The sequence below is a fragment of the Eleutherodactylus coqui genome, chromosome 13, assembly GCF_035609145.1.
Source record: "Eleutherodactylus coqui strain aEleCoq1 chromosome 13, aEleCoq1.hap1, whole genome shotgun sequence".
Taxonomy (NCBI): domain Eukaryota; kingdom Metazoa; phylum Chordata; class Amphibia; order Anura; family Eleutherodactylidae; genus Eleutherodactylus; species Eleutherodactylus coqui.
The window spans coordinates 114,434,419-114,453,872 of NC_089849.1; the positions used below are offsets into that span (position 1 = coordinate 114,434,419).

Here is a 19,454-nt window from a genome sequence, read left to right on the forward strand (position 1 = left end):
CACTATGTGTATATATTGAGGAGAATCTACCCCACCTTGGTGTGTATATACTGAGGAGAGTCTACCCCACCTCTATGTGTATCTACTGAGGAGAATCTACCTCCCCTCTATGTGTATATACTGAGGAGAATCTTCTTCCATACTACTTTTTCCATACAAACAACAGGTAAACACCTGTACCAAATTAACTCGGGTGAAGCAGGGTGTATGTATGTGTATATTATATATATATATTTTTTTTATCATTCATATTTTTGTGGCAAGGCAATACACAGAATGGCCTGTAGAGGGCTGTGGAACAGGCCTTCTGTGTGCCAGTGAAGGCTGTATCGGTGTGTTTGCAAAAGATAAAGCCTCCAGACACCGAGCCAAAAGGCTGCCACTGGAACTACTCACTGGGAGAGAAGCTGGGAGGAGGCTGGAAGCCTGAGGTCTGTGGTACAGCCACCCATCTGACAGGGAAGGACGTCCCTAGAATGACACCTTGGTTGAGTACACTGATGGACGTGGTTGTGACATGTGATGGCTACTGTGTTAGATAGGAGAGAATCCTATGTGAGTTAGTTGCCAGACGGCTAAGATTTCGGCTGTTAAAGGGGTTGTCTCGCGGCAGCAAGTGGGGTTATACACTTCTGTATGGCCATAATAATGCACTTTGTAATGTACATCGTGCATTAAATATGAGCCATACAGAAGTTATTCACTTACCTGCTCCGTTGCTAGCGTCCCCGTCGCCATGGATCCGTCTAATTTCGCTGTCTTCTGGCGTTTTTAGACGCGCTTGCGCAGTCCGTGCTTCTGCCTGGTGAATGGGGCCGCTCGTGCCGGAGAGCTGGTCACCGCGTCGTCATCGTAGCTCCGCCCCCTGCACGTGTGCCGATTCCAGCCAATCAGGAGGCTGGAATCGGCAATGGAACGCACAGAGCCCATGGTGCACTATGGCGCTCACTGTGTGGCGTATATATTTATTTCATTTGCCTTCATTCTGCAGGTCGCTATGATTTACACGGATATCAAATGTATTTAGAGATTTTTGTTTTCTTACTACTTTTACACAATAAAAACAACGTTCAATTTTGTATCGCCGCACTCCAAGACCCAGAGGGTTGATGGTTTTCCACCAACATAGCTATGTGAGGGCTCTACAGGAAGAGTTGTCATTTTTATGGATTCCATTTTAGGGTACATGCAACTTTTTTTATCTGTATTTACTGCATTTTTTGCAAGGTGGACGGACAAAAGATAGTAATTTTAACATTTTATACAACATTTGCCATGTTAGATAAATAACTAAATCGCCTCATTGCTCGATTCATTAGTAGTGTGATAATACCTACTGGCATTTTTTGTGTTTTTTTTTTTTAATTTAAAAATTATTTTGTGCAGAAATCTTTTTTTTTTTAACTGAAACTTTTGTGGACTTTCTTTTTTTCTTCCTGTTACACAATTTTTTTAGTCCCTCAAGGGGACTTGAAAATGCAAGTGACCTTTCAATCTTAAGCATAGTATACTGCGTTAAGACCCATTTAGGGTGACTACCCACTAGCGTTTTTATTACAGCGAAATTCGCAGTGTTTTTTTTTTCTGCAGGGGTCTTTGGGCTATGGGACTTGTAAAGCTAAAATCGCGATCGTGCAAAATCGCGATTTCACGGTAAATCGCGATTTTAACATTACAAGTCCCATAGACCCCCTGCAGAAAAAAAACCCTGCGAATTTCGCAGTGAAAAAAAACGCTAGTGGGTAGTCACCATATGATCACACAATCACACAATGATTATCGCTCAAAAGCCGTGTTTTGAGCAATAATTGTTGTGTGTAACTGCACTGACATCGTGCCGTTTTCATTAAGCAGTCGCTGATTGTTGTCTTTCAGCGTGCTGAAAAACAACGATTAGCCTTATCAGGAATTCACAGCGGGATACAGCTGATACTATTGTTTCAGCTGTATCCCGCTCCCTGAACACAGTCGGCGTATGAAGAACAGAGCGGTCTAGCTGTGTTCTGCATACACCGCTCGGAGCGCTCAGTTGTATAATAGCTGAGCGCTCCGAGCAAAGAACAGCTGGATGTAGAAAACAAGTCGCCCCGCTTGTTTTCTGCATCCCCCACTCAAAGCACTCAGCTTTATAACAACCGGGCACTCCGAGCAGAGAACAGCTGGATGCAAAAGACAAGCAGCCCCGCTTGTCTTCTGTATACCACGCTCGGAGCGCAAAGTGAATCACCTTGCGCTTAAAGGCACACAACAATTATCGCTCAACAGTCGCTCAAAATACATCTTTTGAGCGATAATTGTTGTGTCTAAAGGGGCCTTTACTTCTGTAATACAGTGTAGTTCGCATATGACATCAGCTGGAGGCAAGATCTGACAGGGTGAGTGACATGGCAGATATGAAGGTCTTTATCAGATCTCCTGCTGTCATGGGAACCTATCAGATCCTCATGATCGCATTACACACGGCAATCGTAATTTATCGTGGCACGGAAAGGGCTAAAAATTCGGGTATGGAGGTTTTCTATTCCCAACCATTACGGCGGAAACCCAGCAGTCAGACAGCCGAGCACCCGACCAGCTCCTGCTATACCGCAGGAGCTATAAACCTGCGCTGTAGATTTTCAATGGTGCAGGTTTAAAGCCAAGAACCAAGCGCCGTATATTTACAGCTCTTGGTCACAAGTGGCTTAAACAGGTTAAAAAAAGTATGCTCATGACAAATAATGCTTAAATAGTTCTGCAAAAATGTAAAAAAAAAGAGAAAATCTAAAATCGTATGTGCCGATATTCCCTGCTATAAACCTGTTGACAGACCTTTACTGAATAGCATCCAGGTTTCCATTACAATGCTTCTAACCCAGCACTCCATCTCCGGAGAATTAATAGCCGGCTTTGCCTCCGTTTCACCTTTCCTCTGCTGAGAGCTCACTTACTGCCTTACAACCCTTGCGGGCCTGTAAATCTCGCCGTGACCCCAGTGAACTAACATCTTGTGCGAGTCTGCTGCCAAGCCAACAGGAAGAAAAATCACAAGAAGAATTGATCATTTCAGTGAAAAACAAGCGGAGAGCGGAGAGGCAATTCACAGGACCCCGGTATATACTATAGTGCATTAGGATACAGTGGAGGTTCACAAGCACTTATAGAGCAGGAAAAATAAGAGTTTCATAGTATAAAAAGAGGCAGAATGCTGTTCTCTCCGGGCTGTACAGTCTTTGCCATGTTTGCATTAATATTCCAATGTATGCAATCTATACGGTCTTCCCCGCTTGGTTGTAGGAGTAAGTAAGGAGTACGTTGGGCATATGACACGATTGGAGTCTTAGGCCGCCTGCAGACGAGCGGAAATCCCGCCGCGGGATTTCCCGCGGGATTTCCGCCGCTGAAAGTCTGCATAGGAGTGCATTACAATACGCACTCCTATGCAGACGGCCGCGGTTTGGCCGCGCGAAATCTCGCGCGGCAAACAAACCGCGGCATGTTCTAATTTCCTGCGGGGCACGCACTCACCTGGCCGCCGGCTCCGGTCTGCGCATGCGCCGGCTGCGCGGCAGCCGGCACATCAAAGAGCCGGGGCCGCCAGGCCCGGGTGAGTACGCGCTCGTCCCTGCAGGCTCTGGGGTCGGATCGCGCGGCGAGATTTCTCGCTGCCGGATCCGACCCGCTCGTCTGCAGGCGGCCTTAATATATGATTTAAACACTAAGCCGCATGTGGCTTACCACCGCATTGGTCTCCAGCCTCATAGCGGGCCTGATCTGATCATCCGGGGCAGCTGAGCAGCAGCGCACTTCAGGACAAGGATGGAGGTATTGTACTGCTGCAGCAGGGAACGTCGAGCAAAAGGACACAAGTATACAGAAACCGAAAAATGTGAGCTAACTTTTTAAAAATCCCACAATACCTTGAAGATCAGCCACCGCTATTGCTTTAACCCCTTAATGACATGGCCTATTTTGGCGTTGAGGACCAAGCGATTTTTTGGTATTTTTCCATCTCCATTTTTCAAAAGCCATAACTTTTTTATTTTTCCGTGGACGCGGCCGTATAAGGGCTTGTTTTTTGCGTGGCGATCTGTAGTTTTTATCGGTGCCACTTTTGGGTACATAGACTGTATCGTAAAATTTTTTATTATTTTTTTTATGATAACAGGGAGAGAAAACGCATCAATTCTGCCATAGATTTCTTTTTCTTTTTTTACAGCGTTAATCATGCAGCATAAATGACACACTAAATTTTTGTTATTTTTTTTTAGGTTGTTACACTTTTGCAATAAAACCCCCTTTTTTTTTGGAAATCTTTTTTTTTCACTATAGCTGCATTCAAAGTCCTGTAACTTTTTTATTTTTCTATGTACGGAGCTCTATATGGGCTTATTTTTTGCGAGACGAGCTGCAGTTTTTATTGGTACCATTTTGGGGAATGTACGGCTTTTTTGATCACTTTTATTGCATTTTTTTGTGAGGCAAAATGCTAAAAATTAGCATTTTGCCTCTGTTTTTTAGTGTTTTTTTAACACTTTTTGTCGTACAAAATAAAAAGCATGTTCAACTTTTTGTACACGTCGTTACGGACGCGTCAATACCCAATATGTGGGGTTTTAATTTTTTTTCCCTTTTTTATGCTAATATTAGAAAAAGCATAAAAAAGGGGTGTTTTTACTTTTTTTTTTTTTACATTTTTCTTTTTTTTACACTTTTCTTTTCTTTTTTTTTAATACTATTTGAGTCCCTCTGAGGGACTTACATCACTGTGCCTATGATCGCTGTCATAAGGCATGGCAGAGCTACTGCTCTGCCATGCCTTATCGCTTATACAGCGATTATAGGCACAGGCAATACAGGACGCCAGTGTCTGGCGTCCTGTTGCCATGGTGACAGGCCGGGCTCTCGCGATGACATCGCGAGTTCCGGCCGGAGACACAGAGGGAGCGGGATCCCTCTGTGAACTCTTTCCCTGCCGCGATCTACTTAGATCGCGGCAGGGAAGGGTTTAACAGCGGGGGCCGCATCTCCGATGCCCCCCCGCTGTTGCAGCGGGACGCCGGCTGTGACTGACAGCCGGCTCCCGCTGCGGGATAGCGCGGGATCTTATGTGATCTCGCGCTATCCCCAGGACGTACCGGTACGTCCTGTTGTGGGAAGTACCAGGCTCCCAGGACGTACCGGTACGTCCTGGAGCGGGAAGGGGTTAAAGGGGTTGCCCGACTTAAAAAAAAATGTTTTTAACCCATTTCAATCCAATTTGTATCCTGGTTTTCCTAGGGGGCTTACTCTTTTTCTGCCGTTATACAACGGCGCTATCTGCTGGCTAAAGCCAGTACTGCATGAGGGGACACGTTGGATAGACTCTGACAGCAGAGAGGCTGGCAATATACAGTAAGAGAACCCCGACGGACGTCTTCCAACATTTAAGCTGTACAGCCTTAAATCATAATGTCTTCAGATGTCAGACAGTGGGTTGGAAAGGGTTAAAACAGTTGGCCATGCAATAAAACAAAAGAAACAATACTCGACTCACTTCTTCACCCAGTGGCTTCAGAGACAATCCCTTTCTGTATTAACCCTTTCCAATCCACTGCCTGATATCTTTCTACATTCTGATTGAAGCTTGTACAGCTCCAATGTCAGAAGATGTCCGATAGGATATTCTTACCGTCTATTGCCAGTCACTCTGCTGTCGGAGCCTCTCTGGTGCACACACACTGGCTGTAGCCAGCAGATGGCATTGTTGTATAACAGCAAAAAGAGAAAGCCTTTTTAGGAAAGCCTGAATCCAAAATTGGATTGGAAAGGGTTAACAGCAGAAGTAAGGTGACCACTACAGCCAATTAGTGGAAGAAGCATTACTACTAGAGATGAGCGAACATGTCCGTTACGGACACATCCGCACCCGGACACCGGCTTTGCCGAACACTGCAGTGTTCGCGCGTAAAGGTCCGGGTGCCGCCGGGGGGCGGGGAGATGAGCGGCGGCGCGGGCGGCAGTAGCGGGGAACAGGGGGGAGCCCTCTCTCTCTCCCTCTCCCCCCCACTCCCCGCCGCACCCCCCCGCGCTGCCACGGCGGCCCCCGAACTTTTTCGCCCGAACACTGAAGTGTTCGCAAAGTTCGGTGTTCGGGCGAAAAAGGGGCGGGGCCGAACGTGTTCGCTCATCTCTAATTACTACCCATTCTCCAGTGCTTATATCCTAAACACCATGATGCCAGTTCAAAACGATGGCTCTGGGACCTCCGATTGGCTGCAGTTAACTGTCTTTCATGGTCAGTACAGATGGTGATCGTCATCAGAGCTGCTGCACTGGTGGTGATGCCAGGGGGAAAAAAGGGGCGAGGTTGGTTTCTTTTGTTGTTTTATGGCAAAGCCAGGCTTTCCAATTTTTTTTTTAAGTTGAACAATCCCTTTAATGTGCCATAATGTGTCAATATGATAAAAAGCTGCAGAATTTATTGGATATTTAGCATTTTTGCTTAAAAATTTATTAAAAATGTAAATGTCAATGAAAACAATTACCAATGGGACAAGTAGACACCTTCCCATCAGCACACACGTGACCTTCCAAGGGGGCTCCCTGCTATCTAACAAACACTGGAGGAGATTTCATAGACTGTACAGCGAGGAAACCCTGCAATCGCCTTCTTAAGACAGCAAGAAAATTGTTGCTTCCCATTAAAGTCAAAGTGATCAAAGGACCAACCAGTTCCTGTGCTGTCAGCCAAGTTTCCAGATGGCGCATGCTGTGATAAACTCATGCTGTGATATCAATCTGACACAGGATACTTAAATGTCCTGTGCGGACATACCACATCCAAGGGGTTGTCCAGGAGTGCCACAAAATGCCTGCGGTACCCGATCCTAGGATGGGGGACTGGAGGAACAGAGTGTAGGACCATACTGTCCACAACAGTGTAGTCCTAGGCGCCACCCTGCCAGCAGCCACGTCCCTCCGGTCGGCATGTGCATTCTCCAGGTCTGGGGTAGGTTGCACAGACCACAACCATTTGGTTGCATTGTTGGACAACCCCTTTTAGGCCACAACTCACTGACAGCACATCGAGCGCACAGTAGGGTCTTCATGCTTGGTATATGACGACAAAAAGACGCTTGCCTGTGTGACAGACTCCTCTACCTATCCGGATGCTCAGCTCCCGCTCCTCGTACGATGAACCTTCATCCTTCTCCTTCACAGACTTGGAGTCATAATTTGCGATGCAGAAGGGATTATCAGTCACACCCTGAAAGGAGAAGAAGGAATTGTAAGCTCCCTTAGAGATGAATGGAGCACATCCGTGTGTCATCCGCAGTAAAATGGAGTACAGTGCGATTTTTTTTTCCTGCACGTGCCATACGCAAATCGGAATCGGGATCCGCAGGGAAATGGAGCATGCTGCAAAGCCTTCCTGTGTGTGCGATCCGCACGCCGGGAAAGAAAAACCCATCCACATGCTTTTAGCTGCTTTGCAGACGCTAATGTATCCCTATGGGTGGCTTGATTTGTGGATCCCCCCCAAATCAAATCCGCTCATGGACATTGGGCCAAAGAGTTGGCATGTATTATACATTCACAACTCTACTTTTTACTAATGGAAACGGTTGACCAGCTTGTCGTCAGACACTCCCAAACAGCCTCACCTGAGCTCCCACCATGAGGTTCTTCCTAGATCATATTTCATAGACATAAAAGGCTTGGACCCTTGCACCATGTATGAGCACAAAGGAAGGGCAGCGGCACTTTTGCAAGTTCCATAGAAACAGCTGTACTTGGTGCTACAGCTAGTGAGGTTGGACTTCCTCTACGTATAAGCATAAGCCATCAATGTTTGAAGGCCTATTTACATGGGACGAGTGTTGGGCAACTGATGCCCGACACTCGTCCCTGCACATACTAGGTGTAGGTGCACGGGAGCTAGTATCGCTAGCTCACAGCAGGGCGGCTGGAGGAGAATTCTCTCCTCTCGCTCCCCCGCCCCTCTCCATTGACATAGCATAGCGGCCGTTCAGTACTGAATGGCTGCTATATACACTGAGCGATCAGTGATCTGCTCATCGTCCATCGTTTATGCTGCATATGGTGCTGGATGATGAGCTGATCACTCAGTGTAAATAGCAGCCGTTCAGTACTAATGGGCTGCTACGTTAAGTCAATGGAGAGGGCGGGGGAGAGCGAGGAGAGAAATCTCCTGCAGCTGCCCCATTGTGAACCAGCGATACTAGCCCCGATGCAGCAGCACAAGAGTGAGTATATGCGAGGACGAGTGTCGGGCATCATTTGCCCGACACTTGTCCCATGTAAATGGGCCTTAAGTCCCATTTACCATATATTCTCCAATCAAAAAAAAGACCTGCACTCCACCGTGATGCTGGAGAGATGGCATCACTGTTGTGAAACATGAAGCAAGAATAGTTGGCAAATTACCCTAGCGGAATCATCACTAAAAGTATTGCATAGAGCCTACTTTGTCCCGACCTGAATCCATGCCATTCATCCTGAAGTCTCTACTCTACATGTCAGAGTCTGTGAAAGTATTGGATCACAACTTCACATTTGGTGGTCCTGCCCAGTAGCACAAAAATTCTGGAAAAAGGTAGGTCATCTCATCGCTTTGGTAGTCGCCCCCTCCCCAGGACTAAACCCCTTTATCCTGTTACTGTGTAACAAACCTACTGGCATTCACAATGCTCCTTTTAAACGCCTATATCACCATGGCTGCCCGTATTCATGTTGTGTAATGGCAGTAAAAGTGGCATTTTGTGTTGAAGTTGGAGAAACTTCTTGTTACACTAGTTGTGTTGAGCCATTTAAAATGTTCTTGTTTGATTTTTTTTGCCAGCAGCTGAAAGTATGTAAATTGTAACTATATTGTTTATTGTCCCTGCGGGGATAAATAATGGGTTCTGAGTATCATTCTAATTACCAAAGAACTGTTCAAAGTATATGGAAATGTATAAAATGTCAAAATCCCAACTCCCTTTTGATCCACTCATTCAATGTATCAATGGGATACTTCTTCATGAGAAATTGATGGCCATACGTCTTGACAGGATGATCCAGTTTGAAAAAATCTGGGATCCATGGTTCTCCTCTGTCAATGTACCAAACCTACATTTATATGTCCAACTGTAAAACCCCACATGTCCATAGCAAGAATAACCCAACATCCCCAGGGTTCCTCATCTGCCATTACGACCGATCTCATTGATCCAGAACTGTACCTCAGCATCTGATCTCTTTGAAATCCCTTAGATCTGGTGATACATAATACTCTCTACAATGTGACCTTTAGTGTTGTTCTGTTCTTTTCAATGTATTACATCTCGCTGTGTATCTATCTATATCCCCTGCGGGGGTCCTGAAGGCAGTTTGTTGCCATATCTAAAATTCAATCAATACGTTTAAATATGTTTAAATCATAAAGTCGTCCATCACTCGTATCTTATCATGCAGATTAACTCTAAATGCAAACTGTGTAATAATGGTGAAGGGTGGGCATACACTTTCCGCATTGAACAGAACAAAGCAGGAGACCCCTTAGTTTGCAGGGTGATGGAGGAGACAAGTGGTTTAGTCCACTTTTCAGGCCAGTAAAGTGACCATCAGCCATCAGACACAAGGAGGGCACTTCATCTACGTGTAGTCATCCGCATCCTCAATATCCTGCCATGTTCATAGTCAGAAGGGAAAGTTGACATTTTATACATTTCCATATACTTTGAACAGTACTTTGGTAGTTAGAATGATACTCAGAACCCATTATCCATCCCGCAGGCACAATACACAATATAGTTACAATTTACACATTTTCAGCGGTTGGCAAAAAAAAAAAAAATCAAACAAGAACATTTTAAAGTGTAACAAGAAGTTTCTCCAACTTCAACACAAAATGCCACTTTTATAGCAATCTCAGAATTCTTCAACCCTTCATGACAAGCATGTTAGTAGCGCACCTTTTTACTGTTATGACCTGCTGCAAACGTGATGCATATCCCGACACCAGCTCTTCACAATGTTCCTGAGGAATCTTAGCCCAATGCTCATGGCAGTAGCCAAGTTCACTAATATTCTTGGGTTTGCATGCTGCAATTGCCTCCTTCAAATCCCACCAAAGATGTCCTTTGGAGTTCAAGTCAGGCAACTGTGACCTTCACCAAGTCTAGCCTCTGAGGTATGTATGGGATCACTGCCTTGTTGGGAGGCCCAATGATGCCCAAGCTTCAGCTTCCTCACAGAAGGTACAACGGTTTCCCCTAGGATTTACTTAATTGAATCTATTTTGCCCTCCACACGCTGCAGGTTTCCAGTGCTAGAGGAAGCAAAGCAACAGCAGAGTATCACCGAGCCACCGCCAGGCTTCACTGAGCCACTGCCAGGCTTCACTGTAGGCAGGGCGTTCTTTGTAGTATAAGCTTCAGTCTTCTTCCTAAGTACTTACTGCTAATCTATAGCCCAAAAAGTTCCAGTTTTGTTTCATCACTCCAAGAACTTCTGTGGCTTATTTCTATGGTTTTTGGGTTTACAAAAGCGGACTTTTCTTGTGCTTTTGGGTCAGTAGAGATGTGGGTCTTGGAGTTCGGGCATTAAGACCTTCAGCACTTAGTAAACGCCTGACTGTACACATGAAACCCTCAGTGCTGCTGCCACCAGATCTTGCTGCAGGACGTTTGCAGCCACTCAAGGCTTTCTGACCACCTACCTCTTCAGGAAGCTGGTGGCAGCTGGTGATGGCTTCCTTTTTCTGCCACGTCCGGGTAGTGAATGTTCCTTTTGCTTTGAACTTACAAACTATGTTTTGCACTGCAGCTGTAGAGACATTTAGCGCCTTTGCTATCTTTTCAGATCCTTTTTCTGGTTTGTGTAAGGCAACAATCTTTGCTCTTAACATTTTGAGCCACTCTCTCGACTTAAAGCAAAATCATTGCCAGCGGCGTGGAATCACATCCCTCAGCATGCTGACAGCCAACCTGCAATATGGAGGAGCGTAACACAGGTGCAAAATACTGATGAGTAATGGCTGCTTAGTATTATACCTGCACACAGATAAGGTTGTAAGCCTGCATGGTGCACCACATGTATAATTTGGTCCGGCACCCTTTGTATGCCTTATCTATCTGCACGTATAATACTAAGCAGCCACTTCCTGCAATGCGAGTGGTTGTTCATCTGCATTTTGCACCTGTGTACTGCTACTCCATATTTCAAATTGTTTGCATGCGGTCCTACACCTGTCCTTGTATTTTGTATTCGTATATAAGTATGGCCGCTGGCAATGATTTATTTTCTAGATATCTCCACTCTCTTGACTTAGCCATATTTCTAACATGCAATCAAATGTCAGTCAAAGCCCTAGCCAGTCCAGGTGTTTGATTAGTTTATCCCAAGCACACCTGATGCAACTAAGTAAGGCTTTGATTAGTTGCATCAGGCGTGCTTGAGACAACATCTGATATGACAATGTGTGCTCTTATGGAGGGATTCTATTCAGGGGGTTGATCAATTCTGAGACTGCAGAAGCTATGAAAAGTGTAATTTTGTGTTGAATTTAGAAACAATACTTAGCTATTAAATTGTTATGATTTCATTGCTTTTTTTGCAAACAGAAAATTAGTAAAGTTTACAAAAAAAAATAATTGGCAATGAGGGTTGAATAATTTTAACTGCAACTGTATAAAATAGTATCATACTATTGGGACATTAAAAGTCTGAGCGCGAGCATAATAAACATTACATTAACTGGGAACCGCTTCCAGTTATTTACCACAAGAGACGACTCTTCTCCTCTAATTTGCCCTTGTTCTACTCTCTTTCAGTGTTCTTCAGCCCCTTTGCAGTACTAAATACATACGAAGAATCCGATAAACTGTCGAATACATTAAAGGGGTTCGGTCATTAAAAAAAAATTCTATACTTACTTATTTCTCCCCTGTCAGTCTATTCACTGCATCTTCTCCTCACCGATCTTCTCCTGTCTCCTGCAGTTTGGGGGTGACCTCACCTCCAGCCAGCTGATTCTACAGTTTCCTGTGATGTTACGTACATTCATAGGCATTCTCCTTCCTGCCCAGCAATGTACACTACGTCACTCGTTCACAGTTTACCGTGGAGTGCTGAGCTATTGCAGAGACTGCACATGCCCGTTGTCTCTGCAATAGATCAGCATTCCTGTATAGCCAGAGAACGCTACGTCACAGGGATGTGACCTTCACCGAGCTGCCAGAAGAAGAATGCGAGGAATGCAGGCTTCGTAACAAGCCGGCCAACTTGCGGTGAGCCGACTCGGGGCACTGGAGAAGAACGGTGAGGAGTAAATGCCATAAGAAGCCTACCTGGGGAAGGAGAGGCGAGTATATATTTAGAGACAAAATCTCTTTAAGGCTGTTTTCACAGCCACGTTAGGGCTGATTTCAGGGTTTCTGTCTCTCTGCTTCTTTTATGGAGCACAGAAACTGGAATAAAAAACAGAAAAAAGGATCCTTTATTCCCCATGGATTTCACAATGGGAGTTTAAAAAACAGAAAGCGAACACAAAGGTTTCCGTTTGCTTCCATTCCGTCAGGTTTCCGTTTTTTTTCTGTTTCTGTTCAATATGTTTCTATACAAAAAAATGGAAACCTGACGGAATGAAAGCAAGCAGAAGCCTTTCTATTTACTTGCTGTGTTTTTCTTGAAACCCCACTGAAATCAATGAGGAAAGAGACGGATCTGTTTTTTTCCCAGTTTATTTCAGTTCCTTTACTTCAAAAACGAAGCAAAGAGATGGAAAACCCTGAACTGACCCTAACGCAGGTGTTAAAACCGCAGCATTTTGGGTTCGAGACCTTTAGATGCTTCTCTAATGTAACACAAATCTATATGTAGCTAAGCTTGCTGACGGATCTTTTTGACACGGCACGCAAGGTACTGAATTTACAAGGGGGGAAAACTTAAAAATTCCAAGCCAAAGAAGAGAGTTGAAGTGAAGATGGTGACAGTTTTAACTCCTGACACATGTTTTCTTGGGAGAAAGCCAACGAAGAAACGTTGTTCCTACTGCAGCCGCAGACCAATCATCTCGGCAGTTGTGTGGTTGCAGGATGAAATGAAATCACAACCCGCTAATACAATAAAGCACAGAAGACATATTGGAAGGGAAGCATTTTCTTCTGTCTTAATAAAAACAGCTCATAAAAAAGAAGTCCATTTCTACAGAACAGAGATGTCAGACATCTTGGGGCACGTTTGTTAGAAGCAGTGTTTCATATACCGGTCTTAATAGTCAGCCCACTGGAGGACAATGTGCCGGACGTACCAAGAGACGTATAACTATTATTACATATAGTGCATCCTGGGCTGTCCATGAACCAAACTGAAGTCAGAGTCAGCTCATGGCTGGCGTAGAGATCCAATGTAATTTGTGTCAATTTCTGGCATAGATTATAGCACAGATGTTGGGCAGATGGAAGTCTTCCCCCTCCTGTTGAGTTGTATTCACTTTTTAGAAACGTGCAAGAGCAGCGTTTGCCCTATGGTCAAGGCCGCCTGCACACAGGCGGGTAGGATTCCGCATCTACGCATACCTGTCCTGAAGTCTTTATCTGTATTGAGGTAGTCCGTCAGCGAGCCACCACACATGCACAGTACAGATTTTTTTTTTAAACTCCTGCTTTTCCCATGTCAAGGTCATTGCAGAAGGGCCACGGACCGGACGGCTTCCATTGACTCCAATGGAAGCCATCCGTGCGGAATCCGCACAGAAATTGAGAAATCGATTTCTGCTCATGTAGAGGAAATCGCGTTTTGCCATAGCATGCTATGGGCGGTATTTGCTGCGGAACCCGGAGGCGGATGCCCGCTATGGATTCCACCATGCAAAACCGCCCGTGTGGAGGCAGCCTAAAGCGGCCCCGCTAAATGGTCTTATAACATTAGATCTCACACCTGTGACTCCGTCTCCTGCAAAACTAAAACTCCTGACGGCTCCATGCTGGGAGTCACAGTTCGATAAAAGTTAGAGAGCCGCAGGTTGTAGATTACTGATTCATGTATGTACTAACAGAACCCACCACCATTTCTGGGCACTGTCTGCAGACTAATCTCTTCCCTTTCTTCGTATAGTGAGATTATTCCAACAGAGATCTTATTTATGCTCCTTCTTGTCAATTTTAAGTGCTCTTCTCTGACTAACGAGTATAATTATCTTGATTGTAATTCTGATTATAAACATCAATTCAAGAAACGACGCTATATAAATTGTTAAAGAGAATCTGTCACTGCAGGCGGATGATACCTTATGTCAAAGCAAGTCTGAATTTACAAAGGGAGTTTTGCTGCAAGTTCATATGTTCAGGTAGTCAGGTCCCCCTACGAATACTGAGGAACGAAGAAAGAGGCTTCAGAGAAAACAGCACCAACACAAGGGATAGGACAAATGCCCTCCAGCAAAAAGAAATATGCCAACTTCAAGGAAAGATGCCAGACAGCCCCACTGAATGGCCGCCAACTATAAAACAAATGGGGGTAAGGGGTTTCCCTCATCCCTGTTTCTAACAGGTGGGGTGGGGGTGGGGGGGCTCTGTTCTTCAGATGTGGACCCCCAGCTATCAGATATATTTATGGCTGAACAAGTTCTTATTCCTGATCTGTTAGAGCTTCTACGGGCCCAATTTAACATTTTAAGTGGCTCCTATTGTTTACTATGCTTTGCTCATCTGTGGTTATTACAGGTATTGTCACGTCTGTCTCCTGAGACCTGTGGTACTACAGATGATCTGCAGCTTTCCTGCTCAGGTAGTGGGGATTCTGCTAGCTGGGCAGGTCTATGCCCCCAGTCAGCCAATCACTCCATGTCAGTACACATAAAGCATTCTTCCCAGGCGTGGGTGTCGTCAGCTGTCTTCCCAGGCGTGGCTGTCGTCAGCTGTCTTCCCAGGCGTGGGTGTCGTCAGCTGTCTTCCCAGGCGTGGGTGTCGTCAGCTGTCTTCCCAGGCGTGGGTGTCGTCAGCTGTCTTCCCAGGCGTGGGTGTCGTCAGCTGTCTTCCCAGGCGTGGGTGTCGTCAGCTGTCTTCCCAGGGGTGTGAGTGGTCAGCTGTCTTCCCAGCGGTGTGAGTGGTCAGCTGTCTTCCCAGCGGTGTGAGTGGTCAGCTGTCTTCCCAGCGGTGTGAGTGGTCAGCTGTCTTCCCAGCGGTGGGTGTGGTCAGCTGTCTTCCCAGCTGTGGGTGTGGTCAGCTGTCTTCCCAGCTGTGGGTGTGGTCAGCTGTCTTCCCAGCTGTGGGTGTGGTCTTGATATATAAAAATAGGATACCGCGCTCCTCGGGATATACACACCCCAAACAGCTGTATGTTTACTTCTCCTTGTTTATTAATCCGTACTACGCGTTTCGTCCTATGGACTTCCTCAGGATGTACCTGAGGAAGTCCATAGGACGAAACGCGTAGTACGGATTAATAAACAAGGAGAAGTAAACATACAGCTGTTTGGGGTGTGTATATCCCGAGGAGCGCGGTATCCTATTTTTATATATCAAGACTATACTTTAGCGGCTCCCTGGCCAGGGAGACGGAGGATCTGCAGAAGCTCTCCCGCAGTCTAGCCCTGAGGGATCTTGAGGGATTCACCAGCAGCAACTATTTACAGGCTTTCCTGGATATTGGGTGGTGGCAGAGATCCGTGGATAGGTCTCTGCCATACACCGGGTAAGTGTGTTTTTCACTTTTAAACACACGGAAATACTAGCACCAGTGGTGTTTTTTTCAGGAGCGCTAACCTATTTGTACTTCAGCTGTGGGTGTGGTCAGCTGTCTTCCCAGCTGTGGGTGTGGTCAGCTGGCTTCCCAGCTGTGGGTGTGGTCAGCTGTCTTCCCAGCTGTGGGTGTGGTCAGCTGTCTTCCCAGCTGTGGGTGTGGTCAGCTGTCTTCCCAGCTGTGGGTGTGGTCAGCTGACTTCCCAGCTGTGGGTGTGGTCAGCTGTCTTCCCAGCTGTGGGTGTGGTCAGCTGTCTTCCCAGCTGTGGGTGTGGTCAGCTGTCTTCCCAGCTGTGGGTGTGGTCAGCTTTCTCTGTTCTCATTCTCTCTGCATGTGTGGTATGAGCAGGTTCTATGTGTTGTGGCTACAATAAAGGTTTGTTTCTTGTGGTTTTGTTTGGTTGTGTCGCTGGACTCCTGGTTAGTGTAGGGAGTAGCAGTAAAGCCAGGAGCCGTGATGTGGCCCGCTAGGCTTTCATACTTTGGCCAAAATGTCAACAAATACCTGGCATTTATAGCTTTAACATCTGCTACAGGTGTTTGTGTATTGGCTGCAGTATGGTGTGATTTTGGCTCTGTGTGCCTTCCCATCCTGTCCAGATGTCCCTGTTAGTGGTGGCATGTGTAGGAGCCCTAGCCTGTGGGTTCCTAGGGGCAGCAAGGGCCCAGATCCAAAGACCGCTGGGCCACCCCCTATTGGGGCGATGTCCCCATTCAACTTGGTCCTTGGTCATCTTCCTTTGTAGAAGATATGGACAGGTGTTAATCGGTGGTCGTTTCACCTGGTGTTCACTAGCCCACACGAACGTAACAGGTATGACATACACGAGGTTATACATATATAACCTTTAACTGTCTAAGACAAAAAATGTAGTTGAGCTGGACGGTTTGGATTTCATTGTTGCCTAGGGTAACGTCACTCAGTTGTTAGAATCTAGTAGAGTTACCTGCAGCCCTATGTAAAACCAGACATGCATTGTGACAGCTTCATGCTAAACCGCAAATTCATTTCTGCTACTTAGAAACAAAAAATAATAATCTATGCTGCATTTAGCACAGTATCAAAAAGGTCATTTTCTAGGAGTAAAAAAGCAATGTGTTGAAATTCAGTTACTTTAAGAGCTGCTCCACCGAACGTCACAACCACAAGAGAACAGCCATGCAGAACAAACCTAGGTTCCTGCATTCAGACCATCAGGCTATAATGAAATTCCTCAAGTGACCATGAAGGAGGTCGGAGAATTCCCTCATCGGCACATAATTACACAATCTCCCTAAATGGGTAGTTGTAAAACCACATAAGGTGCATTAACCTTTTTACCTGTGCGCGCTGCACAGTATGCCAGAACACTACAGTAGCGCGGTGTGAGCGGCTTACACTGTAGTCACTGTACTGTTTATTGCACTTTTAAAACCCTTTCCTATCCAATTCCTCTGCCACCCGCACACTCCGCAGCGCCTATTTATTTTGGGTGGAAAAGTGCGTTGTGGATTACTTGGAATTGCTCAACAGAAACCCTATTAAATGACCCGGAATGAGGATTTTATTAGCTATTTTTTTGAAACTTAAATGTGAGTTATGAGTGTTTTACAGCGAGAAGATCACTTGTAATAATCCTGTAAATATATATTGATATAACATACATTTATACAAGACTATTGATGTTAGATAGACAGATAGATAGATAATCCCTGTAATACAGTGCCATACAGGGGTATCCTATAACTGCATACAATGTGATATAGCACATGTTTCTAGCACTACGCAGGACAGAGCTCCGATATTGGAGGAGGTTCAGTATACTGTAACATACATACACAGAACAGCCTCTAACATCGGAGCTCTGTCCTGCATACTGTTAGAGACTAGAGATGAGCGAGTATACTCGCGAAGGGCAATTGCTCGAGCGAGCATTGCCCTTAGCAAGTACCTGCCCGCTCGAGACAAAAGGTTCGGGTGCCGGCGCGGGGGAGCGGTGAGTAGCGGCAGTCTGCAGGGGGGAGCGGGGGAGAGAGAGATCTCCCCGCCGCTCCCTGCCCGCCGCTGGCACCCGAACCTTTTGTCTTGAGCGGGCAGGTACTCGCTAAGGGCAATGCTCGCTCGAGCAATTGCCCTTAGCGAGTATACTCGCTCATCACTATTAGAGACGTGTCGGAACTCGTCCAACATCAGAGCTGTGCAGGTAAATCTTAAAGGGGTTGTCTCGCGAAAGCAAGTGGGTCTATACACTTCTGTATGGCCATATTAATGCACTTTGTAATGTACATTGTGCATTAATTATGAGCCATACAGAAGTTATTCACTTACCTGCTCCGTTGCTAGCGTCCCCGTTGCCATCGATCCGTCTAATTCCGATGTCTTCTGGTGTTTTTAGACGCGCTTGCGCAGTCCGGTCTTCTGGCTGGTGAATGGAGCCGCTCGTGCCGGAGAGCTGCTCACCACGTCGTCATGGTAGCTCCGCCCCGTCACGTGTGCGGATTCCAGCCAATCAGGAGGCTGGAATCGGCAATGGAACGCAAGGAAGGAGAAGAAAATCCACGGTGCACCATGGGAGAAGACCCGCGGTGCACCGTGGGAGAAGACCAGCGGCGCCATCTTTAAAAGAAGAATAGAAGAAGCTGCAGAACGCTGATGCAGGTAAGTGCAATGTGCTTTTTAAAAACTAACCTATGCTTTCTTTTTAACAGGGCAGAATGCGGGGGGGGTAAGTGAAAAAAAATTTTTTCCGCTTTCGCCGCGAGACAACCCCTTTAATGTCGGAAGAGGTTCGACACTGGATTGGAAAGGGTTAACACTAGAGATGAGCGAACACGTTCGGCCCCGCCCCTTTTTCGCCCGAACACCGAACTTTGCGAACACCTCGGTGTTCGGGCGAAAAAGTTCGGGGGCCGCCGTGGCAGCGCGGGGGGGTGCGGCGGGGAGTGGGGGGGAGAGGGAGAGAGAGAGGGCTCCCCCCTGTTCCCCGCTACTGCCGCCCGCGCCGCCGCGCATCTCCCCGCCCCCCGGCGGCACCCGGACACTTACGCGCGAACACTGCAGTGTTCGCTAAAGCCGGTGTCCGGGTGCGGATGTGTCCGTAACGGACACGTTCGCTCATCTCTAGTTAACACTTATGAACTTTTTCCTAAGTGGTAGAAGAAGAGCAGTAGGCTTTTAAGTTGCATAAGATGCAATCCAAAGCTACAAAAAAACAATGGCAGATCTGTCAAGGTATGCACCCCCACCCCAAAAAAAGATGGTCAGATAACCAAGCAGATTGCCATCAAAGGACTATTGGGGAGCTGTGTGATATTTTGAGTGCAGCATTGCTCTTCATTGAATATTGTACACTCACAGTGACTACTTTCCCATTATTACGGCTACCATTGAACTCCCATATTTAAACACAGAGGCACAGATTACCTGGCACTATAAAGAGGGGCATGGGGTGCCTGGCATAATTAAAGTCGTTTTCTGAAAACCAATGAGCAGACACTGGGGCTGGCACTGCATGGAATAGGAATGCTGACTATATACAGGGGCGCACTGAGACCCCCATTGGGATTGGTGGCTGTCCAAGCAGTATGACAGGACAGTCAGGATATAGTCTTCAATGACTATTATTTTCTTTACCTTTTTTTGTTGTATTTCAATGGAAAACACAGTTTAGAAAGTGAATCAGCTGATCATCCTTACTGAACATAAAATGGAGACTGCAACACAAAATGATCCTTCCTCTTCTGGCATCATAGACTTCAAATGGATTA

At 46.1% G+C, this 19,454-nt stretch overlaps 1 protein-coding gene across 3 annotated transcripts in view; it reads right to left on the reverse strand.

Moving 5' to 3' along the window:
* The window catches only part of SLC39A11 (solute carrier family 39 member 11), a 430,238-nt gene that overhangs the window by 234,116 nt on the left and 176,668 nt on the right, over positions 1 to 19,454 (reverse strand). For 2 of the 3 annotated variants that reach the window (XM_066587684.1, XM_066587682.1), the window contains one exon: positions 7,102 to 7,228. In XM_066587684.1, coding sequence (XP_066443781.1) covers positions 7,102 to 7,228 — 127 coding nt within the window. The remainder of the gene's footprint in view (positions 1 to 7,101; positions 7,229 to 19,454) is intronic. The other variant, XM_066587683.1, reaches the window with a different exon arrangement.